Below are 19,746 nucleotides of genomic sequence, written 5' to 3'. Positions count from 1 at the left end.
CTGGCCAAGTTCCTCTCCAGTTGTTTTAATGCTGCCAAAATTTTTAAATATGTATCACCAAGGTCTGTTTATTTGAGTTTAAGGAAGGGCAATGATTATTGTAAACACAGATCTAAACAAAAAGACCCATGTGGTTAAATGAACCTTCCTCTATCTCTCAGTTGTGGGGCTGCTGTTCAACAGACATTAAGTTACTATATTTTATTACAATTTCTCAATTTGTCGAAGTGTTTCAGTGTTATCAGTGTTTAGTATTGAAGTATATTTGCACCAGACTTCATAACTTTTTTTTTTTCCCTTTCTCTCAACACTGCAGTTCCAAAAGAATTGGTGGAGCTTCACTTGAAACTGATGAGAAAGATTGGGAAGTCTGTCACAGCAGACAGATGGGAAAAATACTTGATCAAGGTACAATATGCATGTTGTATTATTCTGCAGTGCTGGAATATGGTTGTAACGAGCCGTTGTGTCAGCAATCCCTGGTATGAATTATAGTGAGCCTTGGGCTGTGCTGTGGCCAACATCAGTGTGCGTTCCCAGAGTTTAGTTGCATAAGATTCCAGCTTAACTTGCAATCTGCCTAGACTTGTGTAAAAAAAAACCCAACAAAACAAAACAAAAAAACAAATCACCACCCCAAAAAAACCCAAAAGCAAACCAAAACCCAAACCAAACTCTGAAAATAGATGATGTCTTCTGCACATAAAAGTTTACACCTTCATACTTGGTAGTAAAATACTTTCTTTGAGCATTAAGACCCTAAATAAATGAGGAGATTTACTAGCCTGCAAACAGGCTAAATTGAGCAGAGAGATTTACACAGTAACAATTCATTTGTATATCGGTTGTCTGGGTATGATTTAATTACTGCAGTGTGGTTGGTACTCATATAGGGACTAACCATACGGAGTTGTTGTAGCATGTGTTAATAATATATGGAAGTATTGCAGTGATTTGTATCTGCGTGCTCAGAATGGCGTGGCTAAGATGAAACTGTAGTTATGCATCAGTAAAAATATAACATCCCATTTTACATAACTCCATATTGGTATTTTAATTGTGCCTATGCCATTGTTGGCACTTCCTATGCAAATGGGTTTCGGTTTAAGAGTTTGCACTGCTTCAGAAAATAAAAATATGCAGATATCCAAAATTAATACGTTACCGTTTCCCCTCTGGATCTGTTCAATGTGTATTTTAATCCACAAAAATGTAGTCTTGGTATTGTCTGTACAGCCATAATCACATCTGTCTTGGAAATACAGCACTTGTGTGTGTGTGTGTGTATATGTATGTATATATATATATATATATAGGTAATAGCAATGATACAGGTAATGGCACTTGCCAAATCCAGTTGCAGTTTTCCCCCTTAATAAGTATGATCTGTAACCTTTATAGAGATGGGGATTTGCCCTGAGGTTTGTGTAGTCTCAAGATGATGTTTTTAGGACTGGGAATATGTCAGAAAATAACCTGCAGAAGGACCTTAGATTAAATTTAACCTCCTAACCAGTTGTAAAGTTTTTATGGTGATGTTTTAAAAGAATAATGTAATAATTTATGTAACTGTTGTGTACTTTGTGTATTGCCAAGGACTGTGGTTACTGAACTGTGTTAAATTCCTTAATCTACCAAAAAGCCATTGCAGGAAGCTGAGAAAACCCAGCTCTGACTACTGGGCTTACGTACCTCACTGGAGCCACTTCCTACATGTGTAGTAAGCAGAAAGCAGAGAGATAGAACAAGTTTATGAGGGAGTAGTTTGGAAAATTTTCCTTCGGTAGGCATTGAAAGGATGGGAAAGTGATAAGGAAGCCCTCCCATACATCCCTGTTAAGACCAAGTAAGTGGTAATAAATTCTACTTCATTTAACAGTCTCCAGAGATAACTTGAAGCTTATTCTAGCCAGTAGTTCAAAGGAACCTTGAAGAACAAAGTAATTTGAATATAACTAATTAGTAGAGAGGTATGCTAATATTGTCCCCATTTCAAAGGGGTGTAATGAATTTAGAAAAACAATGAAGAGTATTGGGAAATGCCACAAAAGCCAGGAAAAACTGAAAAGGTGTGGAAACACTGAGAGCATTCTGCCTGCGGTATTGTTCGACGTACTGCTGACATACTCTTAAGAGACAGCGTTGACCTGTTTTTCCTTTGTTAGAAACTACCAGTGTGTTGCTTTGATAAAACAAGGTTTGATACATTCTAGATGTGACCATTTTCTTATTTAGGCGGAAACTTTTAAGTGCAGGACGTTCAAACTTACATGCCCTTAATATTTATGCATGTAAATATTATCGATAAGTTTTGTTTATATACCAGCTGTTTATAAGAGATGCTTTATTGGTCTGCCATGCTTATAGAGAGGTTCATAAAAAATTGTCTCTAAGCTGTGGCTGGTATTTTGTCAGATTGAATATATTTTGAGATAGGTAGTGAATGTGACAGTTGAGAGTTCTTTCCCTTCCCTCTTCTGATGGTGAGCCACCCAAGCTGGCTCACCAACATGTACACTAGTCTTGTTTTTGGAAGTAAATGGCTATAGGGCTCTAGGAATCTGACTTTCCTCCTCTGTGCAAGGAACGTATGTAGTTACATATGACCGAAGTGAAGAAATAGCTTGACCTAAATGCTTTAACAGCTAAGAGGAACTGTCCAGCTTCACTGTCTTTTGAGAAACACATAGATGAGTTAATTCAGATTGCACTGTCTCCTGGCAAAATGCTTTACTTGACTGTTGTCAAAGATATTTTACATTTTTATACAGGTAGGTTTTCTCTGGACTGGTCTGTCCAGAACCAACCCCAAAATCGGCACATTCTAAACATACTGTTTTTTCCAGTGGTTAGAATTCAGGTCGCTATAGTCCCACCCAAGCAGACTTCCCTGCTATGACTTTTACCTTCCTGTTTTTGTTGTTTAAAATGAACATTTGGGACATGGTAATAAGCAAGTGTCAGGTACCATTGTACCTGCTTTGGAAACATGAGAGAGATGTTTTGGCGTCTCTTTTGCAGGGTGGGAAGATGCTGACCGCTCTTTAGCATGCATAAGCCAGCTGCTCCCACAAGCGGTGGATTTCTGATTGGTGTGAAATGTCCCCTCTGTGAAGGCAGAGCCTTAACATTTCAGTGCAGCCTCAATCAGTGAGATCTGTAGTTCAGGGTTGTGACAGTACTTGTCAGGAGAAAGCGCAATCATCTGGGTTTTAATTGTCAAAATGTAGTCATTTCAGTTTGAACAGATGCTTCATCAGCTCTGATGTCTGTGAGCTTTTGCTGTGACAATCAGACACTTCCGCAGCACATGAAACTTCTCATTATTGCTTTCATACTTAATGAGTAAGTAGTGAATAACAACTGGCACATGCCTTTAGCAAGGGTTTTGATATACAGTTTCCCAGCGTTCTTTACGTTACACGGTTGAAAATGAGAGAGAAAGCAGAGTGTTCTCATTTTGTGAGCGAGCAGCGATTGTCTCTTGCTGTGAGCTTTGGATTTCTATCAGAGAAGTACCTGTGTAATGTTCCTTGACATCAGAGAAGGAAAAACTGCTCTCCTGCAGGATTTGTTGTGACCAGAGAGCACTCTCTTTACCGTGCTCTGTAGGTCATGGTTTAAAGTCAGTGTGATTTATGCTGTGGCTGAGCTGATCTAATTGCACACTCGGTCATTTAAGACCTGGTGTCAGTACTAGGGATAGCAGATGGTAGGTAGCACAGCCATGGAGACCGAGGAGGGGTAGTGGCCCCCCTCTTGGTTGCAGCCCATGTGGAGTTTTACAACATGAATCAGCTGATCTGTACTGGTGGGTGAAATTTAGGGTTATTTTTGCCGCTGTTTCCAGAGAAAACCGCTTTCAGATGCGATTTACAGGTTTCTAAATAACTTAGTGACTATCTTGTTTTCAATAATAATTTGGCGATTGGGAGACTACGCTGGTTTAATTGAGTTCATTCAGCAGGGCTTTGCTTCCTTGCAAAGGGAAGGGCAGCAGTACCTCGGGTGCTAATTGGGACAGTCGGGATTCAACAGTGGCACTTCAGAATAATCCCAGCTGGAGGTGTATAGCTGTGATCAGCTTTCGCCTCCTTCCAGTGGGTATTTCTGCTCGAACAGCCTCACCGACTGGAGATCGCACCGTGTGTCAGTTGATAAGCAGCTCTTCTCTGTTCGTGAGAGTTGTCTTAAGCATATCTTGAGTTGTTTAGGACAACAGGGAATTCCTTTTCCTTTTCCCCTATTAATATTGGAGCTCCTGCTGATTCAGTCTTATTTATTCTCTACTGCCACTTTTTTTGTGTGTTCGGGTTTTTTTCCCCCCATATTGGTGACATTGAATTTATTTGCTTTAAATAAATATAAATTGGCTACACTTAACGATATTTTTAAATATTTATCAAGCAGCTTGAAGCCCAAGAGATTTCCTGAAGAATAATAATTCCCCAGTGTGGAGTGAATACCAACTGCATTTATCTGCAGTACAGCTGTGGGACTTGGGGGGCCCCAAGAGAGCTTGGCAGCTCTGTGCCAAGTGCTGTAAGGCCACCTAACAAGAAATCATGTCTACTCGAGAGAAATTTTATTCTAAATAGACAAGTCAGAAATAGAAAAATGGGAGATTTTGCACAGCAAATACAGGCGTACCTTTGCAGTTCAGAGTTGTAGTGCCTAATTTAAGGAGGTTTAGAGAAGTTGGTGGTGATCAGGGCCTTGGTGATCCGCTTTTCCATGGAGATTTGCCAGTGCTTGCCAAACTACTCCAGTTCTAAGTTTTATTGTTGTGTCAGGCTTTCAGACCTTTAGTCGTGAAGAGATCACGTATAATTGTTGCTGCAGTAAGGTGCTATTAATATAAAAGTTTTTAAAGTTGCTTTCATCCACTAACCCTAGCAATCTTAATTATTTTGTTCGTGACAGATATGCCAAGAATTCAACAGCACTTGGGCTTGGGAGATGGAAAAAAAAGGATACCTAGAAATGAGCGTTGAGTGCAAACTGGGGATTCTGAAGGTACACATTCATCAGCTAAGTTTCTAAATTACTTTTGCCTCACTCACTTAAATATCTTGGAGATTTGGCTTTCTCACTCACTTAAACGTCTTGCAAGTTAGCTTGACTGAACCATCAGTAGATATACTAAACATGGAGCTGATCTTGTACCAGACATGATTCTCATTGTTGTGGGATGGGCCCAAACTGAACGTAACACTTGTTTGCATATTTTTTATGCTTTGTATAAAACTTTATTTGAAAATTGTTTCATATTTACTGTTAGTAACTATTTGTGCCAGTACACTTTTTAAAATGTTTATTAGCTTGCTGAATTTTGAAGGCAAAGATAGGACTTCATCTTTTCAAGTCCGAGAAAACTTGTCAGGGTTGGTTCCAAGTTATGGATGTGTATTTTTATTTGTTTATTTATTACATAGTACAAATTATCTCATTCTACAATAAAAATCTTTCTAAGCTGGTCAGGGAAAAAAAAGGGCAAAAACTTGTGTCTCGTTTAAAAACAGCAGTCTGGAAAAAAACCTGATAGCCATAGCTAGATCAAATAGAGAGGGGCCTAAAAAGAAGTTCCAAAATACACTGAAAGGAAAAGAGCTGATGTTCTTATTTCTGTTTATATTTTGATATTTTAACAGTCTTCCTACTTTCTCTCTCTCTCAGTATCTCTGTGAATGTCAGTTTGATGACAATCTAAAGTTTAAGAATATAATTAACGAGGAGGATGCCGATGCCATGCGTCTTCAGCCCATTGGTCGAGACAAGGATGGTCTGATGTATTGGTACCAGCTGGATCAAGAGCATAATGTCAGGATGTACATAGAAGAACAGGATGACCAGGATGGATCCACATGGAAGTGCATTGTTAGGTATTCCTTTTGGGTTTTTTTTCTCCTTTTTTCTTATTTTGTAGGGGGGGGTTAGCTATTTGTCACCAGGTCTCAGAAATTTATGTCAATACATCTCCATTTCCCACAGAGTAGGATTCATGGCCGTGGGATTTTCTGCCTTCACATGTATATTTTAGTGAAAAAGTATGTAGAGAAGAAACTGATTTGTTGGTAATCGCCAACATGTAATTTGTTTTCTCCTTAATGAAGCTACAATGGATATATGGATAGGGTACCAAGAGAAGACTGTCTTGAGGATGATGGCTCCGTATTGCTCCCTGGCTGGCTAAATGCCTTAGGAAATGGAGGAGGACTCTTGCTTCTTTCATTTCTGCTCTGTTAAGAAAATTACAAGTGGGCAGTTTTGTTCTTGGGGGAATTGAAGTGCAATTTTAGCTTCATGGAACTACAAAACTGTTGATAATACAAACAGGCATGAAAAATCTTCTGGAGCAGAATTAAGCTCGTGGATCGCTAAAGATGAGGCACATGATGTTGATACAGACTGACATGTGTACATGACTCAGCACCTTTGGGTCTCAGTTCTGCAGATGAATATTTTAATAATATTTTAGCTTCAGATTTGGTTTTTGTGATTCTTGTTACATGTTTTGTTTTTCACTTTCCTACTCTATGCAAAGTATATGGGATCTTTCTTACTGGAAAAAGAACTAGTCAGAAAGAAGTCTAAAAAAGTAAATGATGGGGGGGGGTGTTGTGTTTGTAAATTTTAATTTTTGTATCTGCAGCTTATTTACATATCCATAACTTTAGTAATGAAGGAAGTCATAACAAAACTGTTTAAGCCAGTAGTAAAGAGCCATAAAATGATAAGCGTTGCTACCAGTGGAATTTAGACAGCTGTTGTGGGTGAATAAAGTAAATATATCTAAACAAAGCAATCAAGAGCTGAGTGATGTTTATCTCTCTTCATGCATTATAGACTCCAGAGATCAATGCCAAAAGTGGAAGAAATCAGGAGGGCTGCTGGGGAAGTTCTGACACTCCACACTCGCAGCAGAAAAACACAGTAATGCGTTGTCAAATCTAGAATGGTTTTAAACCCGTGAGATTCCACACCTCAGGGCTGTTGCGCTTCCAGGCTTCCTTTTTCTTCTGTAAACCTGGGCAAAACAAATTGCTAAACATTTGCTTTAAAGCAAGAAATGGAAGAGCCTTATTATTCTAGTCTTATTATGAAAACAATGGCTCTGTTTAATTATCACTCATCACTCGAATTCATTAAAAAAATAACACCTCAACGTATAAAGTTAGATGTCCAGATTAAATAAGGGTTAGAGTGCACAGAGATTCACAGGCATAGAGATGCGCGAACGTTTTCTTGCTATCATAACTTGAGTAGCTGGAGGTTTTTTAGACAATTTTTTATTGTTTGCTACATGTGTTTAGGATGGGTGCTTGCAAAAAGTGTCTAAATTACTTAATTGCTTTTGAAAATTTCACTTGAATGATGTGGTTGCTCCTTTGATGCACAAGCAGAAAACTACAACATCCTGTCTCCCGAGAGAAAAAAGAAATTGCAAAGAAAAACCAGTGAGGCTTGGTAAGAGGATAATAAATAAAAGAATAATTAGTAGCAGCTTGGATCCAGACCCAACAGGAGTCAAGATGGATAAGGTGTCCTTCCGAAAAAGAGATTTGATTTTGGTATGGATAAATTGGAAGGTTTATGACTGCAAAGCTGCAGCTGCGCTGGTGGGACAGGCATTTCACTATACTTGTATATAAGGTTTTCAGGGCAGTGTTCATTTTAAGGCAGGTGGTGGTAGGTTTGGTTTTTTTTTCTTTTTTTATGAATCCCTTTGGGGTGAGTAAGTGGCTTATCAGGCAGTGTGTTTTTTCTTCTCTCATCTAGAAACCGCAATGAGCTTGCTGAGACCCTTGAGCTCTTGAAAGCACAAATTGATCCTGCCCTGCTGAAAAACAACAACTCTCAGCCAGAGAATTCATCACGTGAAAGCCCAAGCATAGAAGATGAAGACACCAAAAAGGGTGAAGAAGGATCTACGCAAGGTTTTCTGCCTTCTTTTCTCAAATTTTAAATGTTGTGCTCTGGCAGTATTAGAATTTTCAACTTCATGAAAAGTTACTGTGCTAGATTAGTGTTTAAAAAACCAAAAAGCAGAACAAAAAAAACCCGGAAAATGTTTCTGTTCAAAGTAAATCAAGTAAATATTGAATAGTCTGGAATGATAAATATTTTTGCAAGCTTTTTTAGTGAATATTTACGCTCAAGATTTTTATGAGATGACAGCTATGTATAAACCTTTTTCTAAGTAATTTTTTTGTTGTACATTTTGTATAATATTGTAAATGCTCATCATTGTATGTTTTCGTGGGGCATTGCAGTTTTGTCAAACTTTTCCTGTTCCAGCAACATTAAAATTAAAAAAAAAAACAACCAATAAAACACCTGTTTGTGCAATGCCATAATTGAAATCAATACAGTATTTGGGCGTGTTTGTTCTTGCTTTTGAGTTTGGATCAGAAAGATGCACGTTATCTCCTTAAATATTTCGTAGTCTACATGATTTTGTGAGAAGACATGAGCTTGAGTTAAAACAATTAAAAAAACTAAAATATTTTAGAAGCAAAGTGATCCTTAGCTGCCTTCACTGTATTGTTGTTATTAGCAAAGAACCTTTTTTCTTTCCTTATTATCATGTCATTGCACAAACTTTCCTGACTTGTTGGTTTGTGCATTGCTTTTACTAAGTTATCAGCCTGAATTATCTTAACATTGTAAGAATCTTATCTTTTTTTCAAGTTATGGAAAGCTAAAAGCTTGTCATCCTGGTAATTTTAGCTAAAATTATCATTTAGTTAAAATACAGAAAAAATATCTTCTCAGTCAGAAACAAGATTTAGGGATTCCAGTGTGTTAGTGTATGTTTCTTCAAAATTGTTTAAGTTAGTTTGATATGTGGAATTAGCCAAGGCCTGTCTTGGTTCTAAGTATCAAAGACTTGCTATTTTATTCTGATTCTTTGCAAGAAACAGCATAGAACAGAACAAATAAATAAGACATTTAGATACAATTTGAGTTGTTGTTGAATCATCAGAAGACTACTGTCGAAATTGCAGTAAATGGTGATGAACACCAGCAGAATTCTTTGTCTAAGGCACTTCCAATATCTAACTGCATATAAGTGACAACATAACCTGTGGGGTTACCGACACTGCGGAATGAATTCCAAGTACTAATCTTGCCTTTGTCTCGTTAAAAATTGGCTAAGCCAGCTTAACTCATCTAACTGAAATCTCTACTTCAGATAACATTTTACTTTACTTTGAATCCAGGAGAAGCCATTTGAAAACATTTTAATGGATTTCCCCTCTGTAGATAATTGCCCAAATCCTATGGCACAGTCGCCTGGGTCAGTACTCGCTTGAGGCTGTGTATGGATGCAGAATCACTCCTAGGCACGAGTCTGTGTATGTAAGAAGTAATGAAATTATTTACATGTGCTGTGATTTAAGTGCAGTCAGCGTATTCACAGAGCACTGTTTAGAGTCTTTCAGTTGAGAAGCTTTGTTAGTTCCCCCTATTAGTGCGAGGGCTGCGCTCCAAGCCCTTCTGAGGTACAGACCTGATACCTGTTTGCTTTGTCCACTTCCCAGATAGTGTTAAATTAGTTCATACGAAATTAAGGCGAACAGAACCAATGCTTACATAATCTATTAGGCTAATAAGAGCTAACTCTAGAGTCAAGACAACTTGTGTGTTGACAGAGTCATTTTGTATATGCCAAGTGCTTTACGAGCAGAACTATAGAACTGTTCGTTTTCGGTATAGAGAAGTTTGGGTGATCCTTGATGAAGTTTGGGAGACAGCAGCAGCTGAAGGGAAGAAATGGTTGACCAAAGTTTAGGCAAGAAAAAGTGAAGGGAGGCTGGAAGATTTTGGACACACAAAAACATATCATATCCACTATTACAGATGAATGCCTTTAAAGAGGCAGCTTTTATGCTCCAGGGGCTCAGAGGGGGGACTGCTTCTGAGAAGGGGAAAAAAACAGCCTTGAGTCTTCAACGTGTTACCACTTCTGGTGCCTTAGAGATGCATCTTTCACTGCTGTACTAATTGCTGAGACTTACTTGGATATATGCTTTGTATTTGAAAATATTATAAAATTTATGCATTCTTCCTTGCCACACTTTTCTAAAATGCTTATTTTCTTTAATGTAACTGTCAGCTGTCACATACTTAGCCCTGTATATTTCTAACCACTTTGGGGGAAAAAATGACACTGGTGTGGAGGGAAAGGGGTGAGGAAGAAAAAAAAAATCATCTTTTTGTTTGGAGTTATGGCACACTTGCAATAATGTCTTCCAAATGGTAGAAGATGCTGTTTTGGCACATGTAGTGCTATTATATTTGCTTTTTCTAATTTTTCTAGCTGACTCAAAAGGTATGGTAAAATTAAAAAAAACCCAACCCAACACATGGGGTATTAAGAGGCTACAGTAATGATAAATAATAGGCTTAAGCACATAATAAGAAATAGATTTATGGGTTTTTTTGAGTGCTGGAACTGTAGTTTAAGCCCTAACAATCTAAAACTGACTTAGCAAAGTAGGCATAACCTAATTCTTTAAGCAGCTCTGCAGGTTTTTCTGGGCTATGCTACTACTCACTGTGCTTGTTTTAGAAACGGCAGATGAAGAGAATGTAGAATATTGTCCGATCTTTGTGTTTTGATAGTACGTAGGGAACATATTGTCCAGAGAATCTAGGCGAATTCTGCCACAAGCTATAGCGTTAAATGTCTTCTCTCTTCTCTGAACTGTTGAAATACGGTAGTTGAGTATTTTTTGAAATAGAAACATGTACAAACAGGGGACTGATTACTGTGTGGAATTGCACTTGAGGAGCATGGAATCTTACACGGTATTCTGGTTTGTGAAATAATTCAGAGACTCCAGTGAGACTTCAAGTTGATGCCTCATGTCCTTTCTGCTTAGGTTTTATGTATCGTCTGTTGAAGAAAGGGCTGAGATGCCTGTTTTAAAGAAGGATAAATGCAGAATTCTGCTGCTAGCTTCTGTAATTTAGGTTTATCTTGGTATGTAATTAAACTGATTGATGTAATTGAGCTGTGATTCTATAGCTGAAAACTGGCAACCCACTCATTTAATGATGGTGTTAGACAAGCCAGATTCCTAATAATACAATAATAAGAGAAGATTCATTTGTGGGGGACTTAGGTGGTGGGGGTTTTTACATATGCCTTTGTTTTGATGGTTGCTCTTTGTAATCCTGTAGGTTCCCTGGTCATTTCATAGCTATTTTTCTCTGTCAACAGAAAATCAATTAAAAATCAAAGAAGAACAAGAGGAGGTGGAGGAGCAGCAGCCTTTGGAATTGGAAAGCCTTCCTGTCCCTGTAGTCAAAGAAGACGAAAATACGCCGAAAGCTGAGAAAGTGGAAGAAAAAGAAATTATAAAATTACCAGTAATAGTAAAATTAGAGAAACCTTCAGAATACGGTGAAGAAAAGCAAACTGTCAAAGAAGAGAGTGACTCCTTTAAAGAGAATGTCAAGCCTGTTAAAGTAGAGGTGAAGGAAAACAAAACAGAACCAAAAGACTTAAAAGAAGTGAAAAGTGGTACAGACAAAATAGCAGTTCATGAGCCGGAGAGATTGGAGTTTTGTGTTAATGTCAAAACTCCCCAAGAAACTGTGGAGAAGTCTGTGGAAGAAAGTGAGAAACTTAAAAATGACCAGCAGGCAAAAATACCGCTTAAAAAGCGAGAGATCAAGCTGACGGATGACTACGACAGCCCAATAAAGGGCCCCCTATGTAAATGTGTTACTCCAACAAAGGATGTCTTGAAGGAAGAAGGGAAACCAGAAGAAGAAGCTTTTAAGAGAGTCCCTACAATTACTGCTTTATGTCCTGATGGGAAAGTGCTAGTAAATGGAGAAGTTAGCTGTGAAAAAATAACCCCAAGTGTCATACAAAATAATAAGTCAGAACACTCTGCTAGTACAAAGGAAGACAGCAGCTCGTTAAAGGAGAAAAATGGAAAAAGTGGGGAAAAGGTATCGGACTCCCTGAATTCTGTTAGTAAAACTATTAAAACGTGCGAGGTTGAGAAAAACACAGTAACTGTGCTGAAAGAGGCAGGGGCTGTGGACTCTGAGGTTTCTAATCAGAAAGTGCCTTTAAAGGAGGAATCTAGTCCTGTGGAAAAAGAGCCCCTTGACAGCACAACTCCTGAAACGGTAGTGGAAGAAGAGTCTTCAAACTCTGAAGACTGTGCCAAAACAACTGAAGAGAAACTAGCCACAAAAATCAAAAAGGACAGAATACCGCCACCCAAAGAATGTTTAGAGAAGCTAGAGAAGTCCACGAACGCATCTGCTCCTGCAGAACTGCCCAAGCTTGCACTGTCTGATGAAGAGACTTTGAAAAGTAAAGGTGAGTCTGAGGAGAAACCCGTTTCTCCAAAAGTTTCTGAGATATCCCCTGCAGCTACTTCTCCTATTACTGCAGAGAAACCAGTTTTGGAAAAGGAGGACTCAGATGGTAAAACAGCTCTACTTGAGGAGAGCAAAGCAGAAGAAAAGTCCAGCCCTGAAAAACAAGAGGAAGAGCCAGAAGCTGCCAAGACAGAGCCAGAGAGACTAGATGATGCCCAAGCTTCTAATCTAGTGGACTCCTTGGAGAGTAAAAAGGAATCTCCAGTACCTAAAAGCAAATTTAAATATAAGCTAGTTTCTGAAGAAGAAAGCTGTGCAACAGATAATAAAGAAATAACTTCTGAAAGACAGAAAGAAGGAATTAAATTAACAATCAGGATCTCCAGTCGGAAGAGAAAGGCAGAAACACCACCAGAAGAGGTCAGCATTGGCCGCACGTTAAGGCGATCTCCGAGAATATCCAAGCCTACTCCAAAAGTCGTGGAGACTCGGGATCAGAAACCTGACAAAAAACGACCCGAAGAGGAAGAGGAGAAACCTGCAGCGGCACAAAAACCAGAACGAAAAGAAGATGCAAAAAAACAAGAGAAGGAGCCAAATTCTAAGGTTAACAAGGTAATACAGTTTTATTACCCGGGAATAAGGAATACCCACAGTCTTATCTATAAGGAGAATATACACTTACATAGGAATATTGAGGATTGTGTTCCTTTGGTCAGCTCTTGCAAGAAACTAGCTTTGCAATCCAGTTAGTGGACTCAACCAATTTAAAAACCTCCCCCTAAGAGAGTGCTAATATCTGTTGACTTACCAGTTTATAAAATCTGTTACTTAACCTAAACTAAGTAGACCAAGTCAACCGGAGTGAATTCTTCTAAAAACTGAAACGATCAGACCTGAGTCAGTCTGGCTAAGTGGCTGAATGGAGACTTCTAGCTCCGGTGGATTTACTAGATGGATACTTGTTGGTGTCTGGTTGGTCAGGATGATCATAAGCCGAAAAGGAACCAACAAATGGTGAAGAATAAAAATGTTATGACTTCTGTTTCTAGGTGAAGCTAAAGTTATTGTTGTGGTGAGTTCATGATATAATTTAGCTTTTCTCATGTGTGGAATATACATTTTACTTTGGGTGGAGGTATCTTTTTCATGATAAACTTTTGCGTATGCAGCATAGATCTTAAAAGTATGTCAGGTATCTATAACACAAAGTTAAATGTACATGTGTGCTTCTAAGTGTGTAGTTACAAACTCCTTTTATTAATTTATCTTCCATTTTTTCTGGCTATGGAGTACAGGAGAGAAGCAAGGAGTAAAGAGTCTAATTTTAAGTGCGCTCTTTTTATACCAACTTGAAATGCTATACATTTTTCCACTGCTACATGTTTTCTTGCTGGTTTTGTAGTTTTACCAAGCCAATCACTTATTTATTAAATTTCTTTCATATACTGTTACATTGAATAACCTTCATAAAATGAGCAGACAGTTGATTTTTCAGTGAACGGTAACTTCTATACTAGAAAATTCTGTCATATAGATAAAGAAATGAAAAATTAATTTTCCGTTTTAAAATTTTCTTTTAAAGATTTTCATTAAAAAAGAAAATCAATGAAAGTATTAGTGATGTAAGTCCTACAAGTAGTTTTAATTTTGAAATACTGTTGCTGTAGGTGTTTCAACTTGATTTCTTTCTTTTTTGAAAGATAGAACTAAAGATGCTTACTTTTCTAGAGAGATTTTAAAATAAATACGGTGGAGGAAGGTGTTTGAAACTTGTAAGCATCTGTCATTTTATCAAGATGAAAAATACCCAAATCTTTAATAGGCTGTTTTATATTTGTTTTCTTTTAAAGAAGGGTCTTTTAAAAATAGATTTGAAATAATGGTGACATATGATGAAGCCTAAACTTAAACTAATGTTGTCATAGATGGAAGTACATTTGTTCCCAAAGTTTAGTGAACAGTAAAATCTGTAAAAAGGTAGAAATTAATGTTAAGAACCTGAAACAAAATTTTACCAATATGACAAACACTGCTTTGGTACGAGTCTACCCTGCAGGAAAAATAGAGTGTTTTTTACATTTTAGTTTCTTTAGCTCATTCGGGTCAATGAGTAGTTCAGTCAAAATTGAAAAAATGTTTTGAGTCGAAAAAGCTACAAAAGTTGTTTTCCTTTTCCAATGTCTGCAGGGTAGGGGGCAGTAAGAGTTGTGAGAGAATTGACGTCTGTGAGAAACAAGTCAGTTAATGGGGGGAAAAAAAGTTTCTTCTGTTTGGCAGGTTGCTTTAAATATAAAATATCCTAGTCGCAGACAGCAGTTTTAATTAATTCAGAATAATATTTTGAATTGTAATTGAAATCTGTTTTTCATTCAAAATAAAATAGTAAATATGATAAGGAGGGGTAGATTCCCCTTTGATCAGCAAAAAAGAAGCGTCAGCTGAATAATTTTTTACTTAAAGAAAAATAATGGGAACGTATAAATGTGAAGACCTAGATACAGGTTATGCACTTAAAAAGTGCAGAGATTTTACTTCAGTGAAGTATGCCCATCCTAGAGGAAAGCACCAGAAAGACTTAATATACTTGTTAGAGTTCAAACGTGTTTCCTAAAGTGAAATAAAAGACATAAACTGTACATGGCAGGAGCAAGGGGATTCTGTTTGCATTGAGGAAAGCCTTCAAAGTTTAGATGCAGAATTTACCATGTTCTCAAGCAAGTTTACCTTGTCAAAAAAGAAAAAAGGAGCTGAATGACAAATCTGTCTACCTACTTTTAAATCTTACTTGAAAATTTCTTTTCTGCAGGTAGATAGGAATTTTTCTGCCTTTATTATCCTGTTGCATTTTAAGGCTCTTTGAAAAACAGTCTATTCATTGAAATGTTCTGTAGTAAATTTACTGCAACTGTTCTGATTGACATTAACCACTTCACTGTGTTTTTAACTGTCTTTAACAAATATTTTTTAAGATCTGGGAAGAAACTCTGTGAGCTTCCTTTGTGTTTTCTCTTTGAAATGGTGTGTCTCTTAGAGAAGCAAAGTTCGGTGGACGGGTACACGAACACGTGGCAGGTGGAAATACTCAAGTAATGAAGAAAGTGAGGACTCAGAGAGTGAAAAAAACTCTAATGGTGAGGAGGAAGAGGAAGAAGAAGAGGAAGAAGAAGCTGCACCTGCTGATGACGATGAGCCGTGCAAGAAGTGTGGCCTTCCCAATCACCCTGAGCTGGTAGGCTTCTGGGGAGAGCTGCTCTTGGCTGTTGTGTCAGATTTGGTGGTGTCTGAAGGCACATCATCCTTTGGGGTGGCTGTATGTGGGAGAAGGCTCTGGGGTTTAGGTGGTAAAGTCATGACAATAGGTGAGTTTACCTTTAATAAGGGGAGAAGGAAGTTGTTTCTTCTGTTTACCACCTCTGAAATGTGTTCTTTTATGAGGCTATGACAACTTAGCCCACTGAGGATTAATCTGGGTGAGGCTTTGAGATTGTGCCTGCAGTCTCAATGAATACAGAAGATAAAAAGTTAAAAAAAAAAACAGCAGTGTAATGTATTCTTTCCAGAGTCTTGTGACAGGGGCACAGCTACATAATCATCCTCATTGGCCGTAGCTGCCCGTCACCTGAGGACTGAGTACAGCAAAATCCCGTACAGAAGGAGCACAGTGGGGCTTTTGCTGTTTCTTATGTTTATGGTTCTCGTTCATTGGTGGTAGATTATCATAATGAATTCCTCTGTTCATCTGGGACATCATAATGTGCAGTCCTGCTATGAGTCTACAAAATAAGCATACTCTCAGGTGTGTGACAGATAGCTTAGCATGGATGAGACAAAATTTGACCTTTAGGATGTTAGAGATAAATATTCCAGTAGATAATTGCACAGCTTATGCCAGCTTTGTTCCCGAGCTTTAATGGAAAGGGGTATCTCTGGTTTCACCCAGCTAAGTACGAACTCCAGTAGTTGCCTAGTTCTGTATACCCCTGAGAGTCTGCAAGGCTCTGGCTCGGCTGTCTGAGACATAAAATCATCCGGATTGAGGAAACGGTCAGGTTTCTTTCATGTGGACACGAGTGCACAGGGGAAACGGTTCACACCGCATTTTGTCCAGATGGAGTTTTCCACTTTAGTCTGTGATCTGGAAATCATTACCAGATTCCACATTATGGCCACACAGTCTACGTAATCCAGTAGTACTAAGTGCCTGAGAACACATAATAAGAGGAAACCTGGTGTTAAAATGGAAAACTGCGATACATAAACTTCCCCATAAAAACCACCCCTGGTCCCAGAAATGCCTAGCGATAAGTGAGGCAGGGGTTTTTTTGTTGTTTTTTTTTTTTTTTATTGGCACAGTGAAGTATTTGTAAAGCACTTCTGTGTTGGCTGGGGAAATAGTTCTGGAGCTTGCTACATGTTGTGAATGCCAAGATACCCATGCTTCGCTTTGTTTCCACAGATTTTGTTGTGTGACTCTTGTGACAGTGGGTACCACACAGCCTGCCTTCGCCCTCCGTTGATGATAATCCCGGATGGAGAGTGGTTCTGCCCACCTTGCCAGCATGTATGGTTCCTGTTGGAATTTTCAGCTTTGTTTGCGTTTGTGGAGATTTGCTGGGAGTTTAAGTAGTTCTTTCTATCTTTTTTTCTGTTAAAAAATAGACTGTGATGAATGGTAGGGGTGCTGATCTTCCCCCTTGTCCATTCATATAAATAGTTTTGTGAGGTGGTTTTCCTTTCCGTTTCTTTGTTGTGCTAGTGATGAATGACTGTATGTGCTGACGTGTCAGTGGGAATCTCCAGCCACGCTGGTCTTCTCTCCTCTTTAGTTAAATTACCTCAAGACTAACATAGTATTAGAAATACAATGCCTTAATTTTTCCCAAAAGAAATATCATGTTATTGTCCTGGAGGGGGAAGCGGTAAGCAGCAAGGGATGGTCAGTGGCCAAAGCAAGCACTGTTTCTGAAGTGCTGTTCCTCCTTCAGAGACGTTTGCTCAGAAGGTAGTTAGAGAAAGCTGCTGTTTCTAATGAGTTTCACAGTGTAGTTTGCTGGAAAGCCAGAGTTGTCCTTGTCAAGTAACAGAGAAATACGAACACTTTTTTGAAGGTTAAAAGCAGCTTCTGCAAAAAAAAAAAAAAAAAGTGCATGTGTCCAGTTTCATTTAATGTACATGTGAAATAGCAAGATTTTGCAGGGATGCTACTTGGGAGGATAAGCTAGAGAGTGTGCGATGCTGTTATTGTTAAATTAATGGGGAACCATTTATGCACATTTTCAGAATAATCTGCCTGATCCCAATCTGCTTCCTTGCTTTTAGAAAAATTCTTTGCCCGTAGGGCTATTGCCCTGCAAAAAGCTGGCCTCACTGGACATGACATGACATGGCTGTATTGGACCTTGATTTTTAATTGTCTTCTGAGGAGCATTTCGAAGTAGTGATGATCCTGAATATGGAGGAGTGTTTTCTTTTACACAGTTTGGGCTTGCAGCTTGTGCTCGGAGCATCTCCTTACTCTTTTGCTATTCAGTAATTTTTAACATGAAAAATGACAAGTTTGTAAAAGCATGAAGATCATCCTTGGAAATGGTACAATGAGGGCATTAACATGGAATAAGGCACAATTTTTCCATAAAAAGTCATTTTTACATGGAGCTCCTTGAATATTATGTGGTGTTTCAAGGTACAGAACATTTGGTAAGAAAATGATCCTGCAGTGTATCTCTCCTTTTTACTGCGGTGTCTGCAGACTCACATGTTCTCCAGACCTTAACATAAGGAACAAAGAGATATCACGGGGGGTGTACACGCTCAGCGCTCAGCTTTGTGTATGTATATTGTAGATGTCTGTGTAATCTCAGGTTTCCCTGAGGCAAAGCTGTAAATACCAACAAAAATGTGGTACTAATTTAAAAGTATGTTTATTCTCAACATCTTTACTACTTGCTTCAGGCACATTGTTTCCTACAGTAAATGCCAGTTACAGGGAGGACGCGTCTCTGTAGCGGTTCATGGTGAAGCGCATGTGTTTTAGGAGGGCAGTCTTTGTTGTAAAGCCTTGTTGTATATAGCAAGGCACTTGCCCTTCTTCCAGACAAATACAGAAACAGCAAATGAAATGTCTGAACATTAGTTTAACATGAAAATGGTTGTGAAAGAAACTAATATTGTGTTTCCTTCCCTTAGAAATTACTCTGTGAGAAATTAGAAGAACAGTTACAAGACCTGGATGTTGTCTTAAAAAAGAAGGAGCGCGCAGAACGCAGGTATTATTGTTTGGTTGTGTTCACAGCAAGCTGCTGTGTAGAGGGGTAGTAGTAACTAAACAAGTGTCGAAGTAACCGAGGACGGGGAGGAAAGTAGCCACGAGACTGAGTTACTTTAACACAAGTAAGACCAGTTTTGACTTCCCACTGATTATTGGTGGGGCAGTGCTGGGAGAGCTTGCAAGAAGGGAGAAAAAATCCAATAATTGGAAAAGAGAGCAAATACATCTAAATTAGACTTTGGTTAAGGTTTCCTGAAGACAAATTTGGCATTCCTATACCAGTAGTTAAATTGTTTTCAGGGCTGGTTCAACTGTGTGTGTTGGTAATACTGTCAGCGTGTGTAGAGTTCCTGCTGCAAGCAAGCTGAAGTCCTGACTTCGGTTACAAAGGGCATCCAGATTAATGTGGCTTTTGAGTCTTGTTGCTTTAGATTCTGTTAAACTTTGCTGATTTACAAGATTACGCAGTTGCTGTAGCGCAGTGGGTCAGCTAAATTACAACTATCAATGGAAGTTTGTGTCCACTCCTGCCATTACCAAAGGCAAAATGCAGACCAATTTACTGCGTTTATGAATGATGTCCTTAATATTTGGAACATCTTATGTGTGGTTTTCAGGCCTGAAGATGAGGGACGTGTAAGACAGTATGTATGATTTGTGCCTTTTAGGAAATATATTGGGAACTCTGCATAATTTAATAACATCTGTATGCATTATTAAACAAAACTTTGCATGAATTTTATCACAGGAGGCAGATTTTGCCAGAAGGCGAGACCCTTTTAAAGAAAGTAATCGAGCAGTCTTGTATTTGTAGGAGGTACTGTAATATCACATGGGATGTAGTGATTCGGTGCTGGGAAGCACGGGGCACAATCCATGTCTGTCGTCAGCTCCCTTCAAACCTCCTTTTACTGCTGTTGCAGCATCAACAGTGACAGTGACAGATCAGGTGCCAACTGTTCCTAACATCGCTACTTCTGCTCAGAGTGGATCTAGATCACGCTGTGGTAAAATTACCCGTGGCTTGCCAATTCTAGTGAATTTGTAGCATTGGGAACGAAACCATCAGCTATTTTTATGAGTGAGCTCAGCTTACACACAGCTTCCATCAGTGCGGGAGTATG

At 38.6% G+C, this 19,746-nt stretch overlaps 1 protein-coding gene across 2 annotated transcripts in view; it reads left to right on the top strand.

Annotated features, from left to right (window-relative positions):
* Positions 1-19,746, top strand: part of RSF1 (remodeling and spacing factor 1) — a 63,386-nt gene that overhangs the window by 23,353 nt on the left and 20,287 nt on the right. The window contains exons 2-10 of one of the 2 annotated variants that reach the window (XM_080374787.1): positions 317-408; positions 4,924-5,016; positions 5,677-5,882; positions 6,847-6,933; positions 7,780-7,937; positions 11,231-12,966; positions 15,386-15,583; positions 16,811-16,915; positions 18,541-18,620. In XM_080374787.1, the coding sequence (XP_080230913.1) occupies positions 317-408; positions 4,924-5,016; positions 5,677-5,882; positions 6,847-6,933; positions 7,780-7,937; positions 11,231-12,966; positions 15,386-15,583; positions 16,811-16,915; positions 18,541-18,620 (2,755 nt within the window). The remainder of the gene's footprint in view (positions 1-316; positions 409-4,923; positions 5,017-5,676; positions 5,883-6,846; positions 6,934-7,779; positions 7,938-11,230; positions 12,967-15,385; positions 15,584-16,810; positions 16,916-18,540; positions 18,621-19,746) is intronic. The other variant, XM_080374786.1, reaches the window with a different exon arrangement.

The sequence above is a fragment of the Falco punctatus genome (genome assembly GCF_963210335.1).
Source record: "Falco punctatus genome assembly, chromosome: 2".
Classification (NCBI taxonomy): Eukaryota; Metazoa; Chordata; class Aves; order Falconiformes; family Falconidae; genus Falco; species Falco punctatus.
This window is presented reverse-complemented; position numbering and strand designations above follow the sequence as displayed.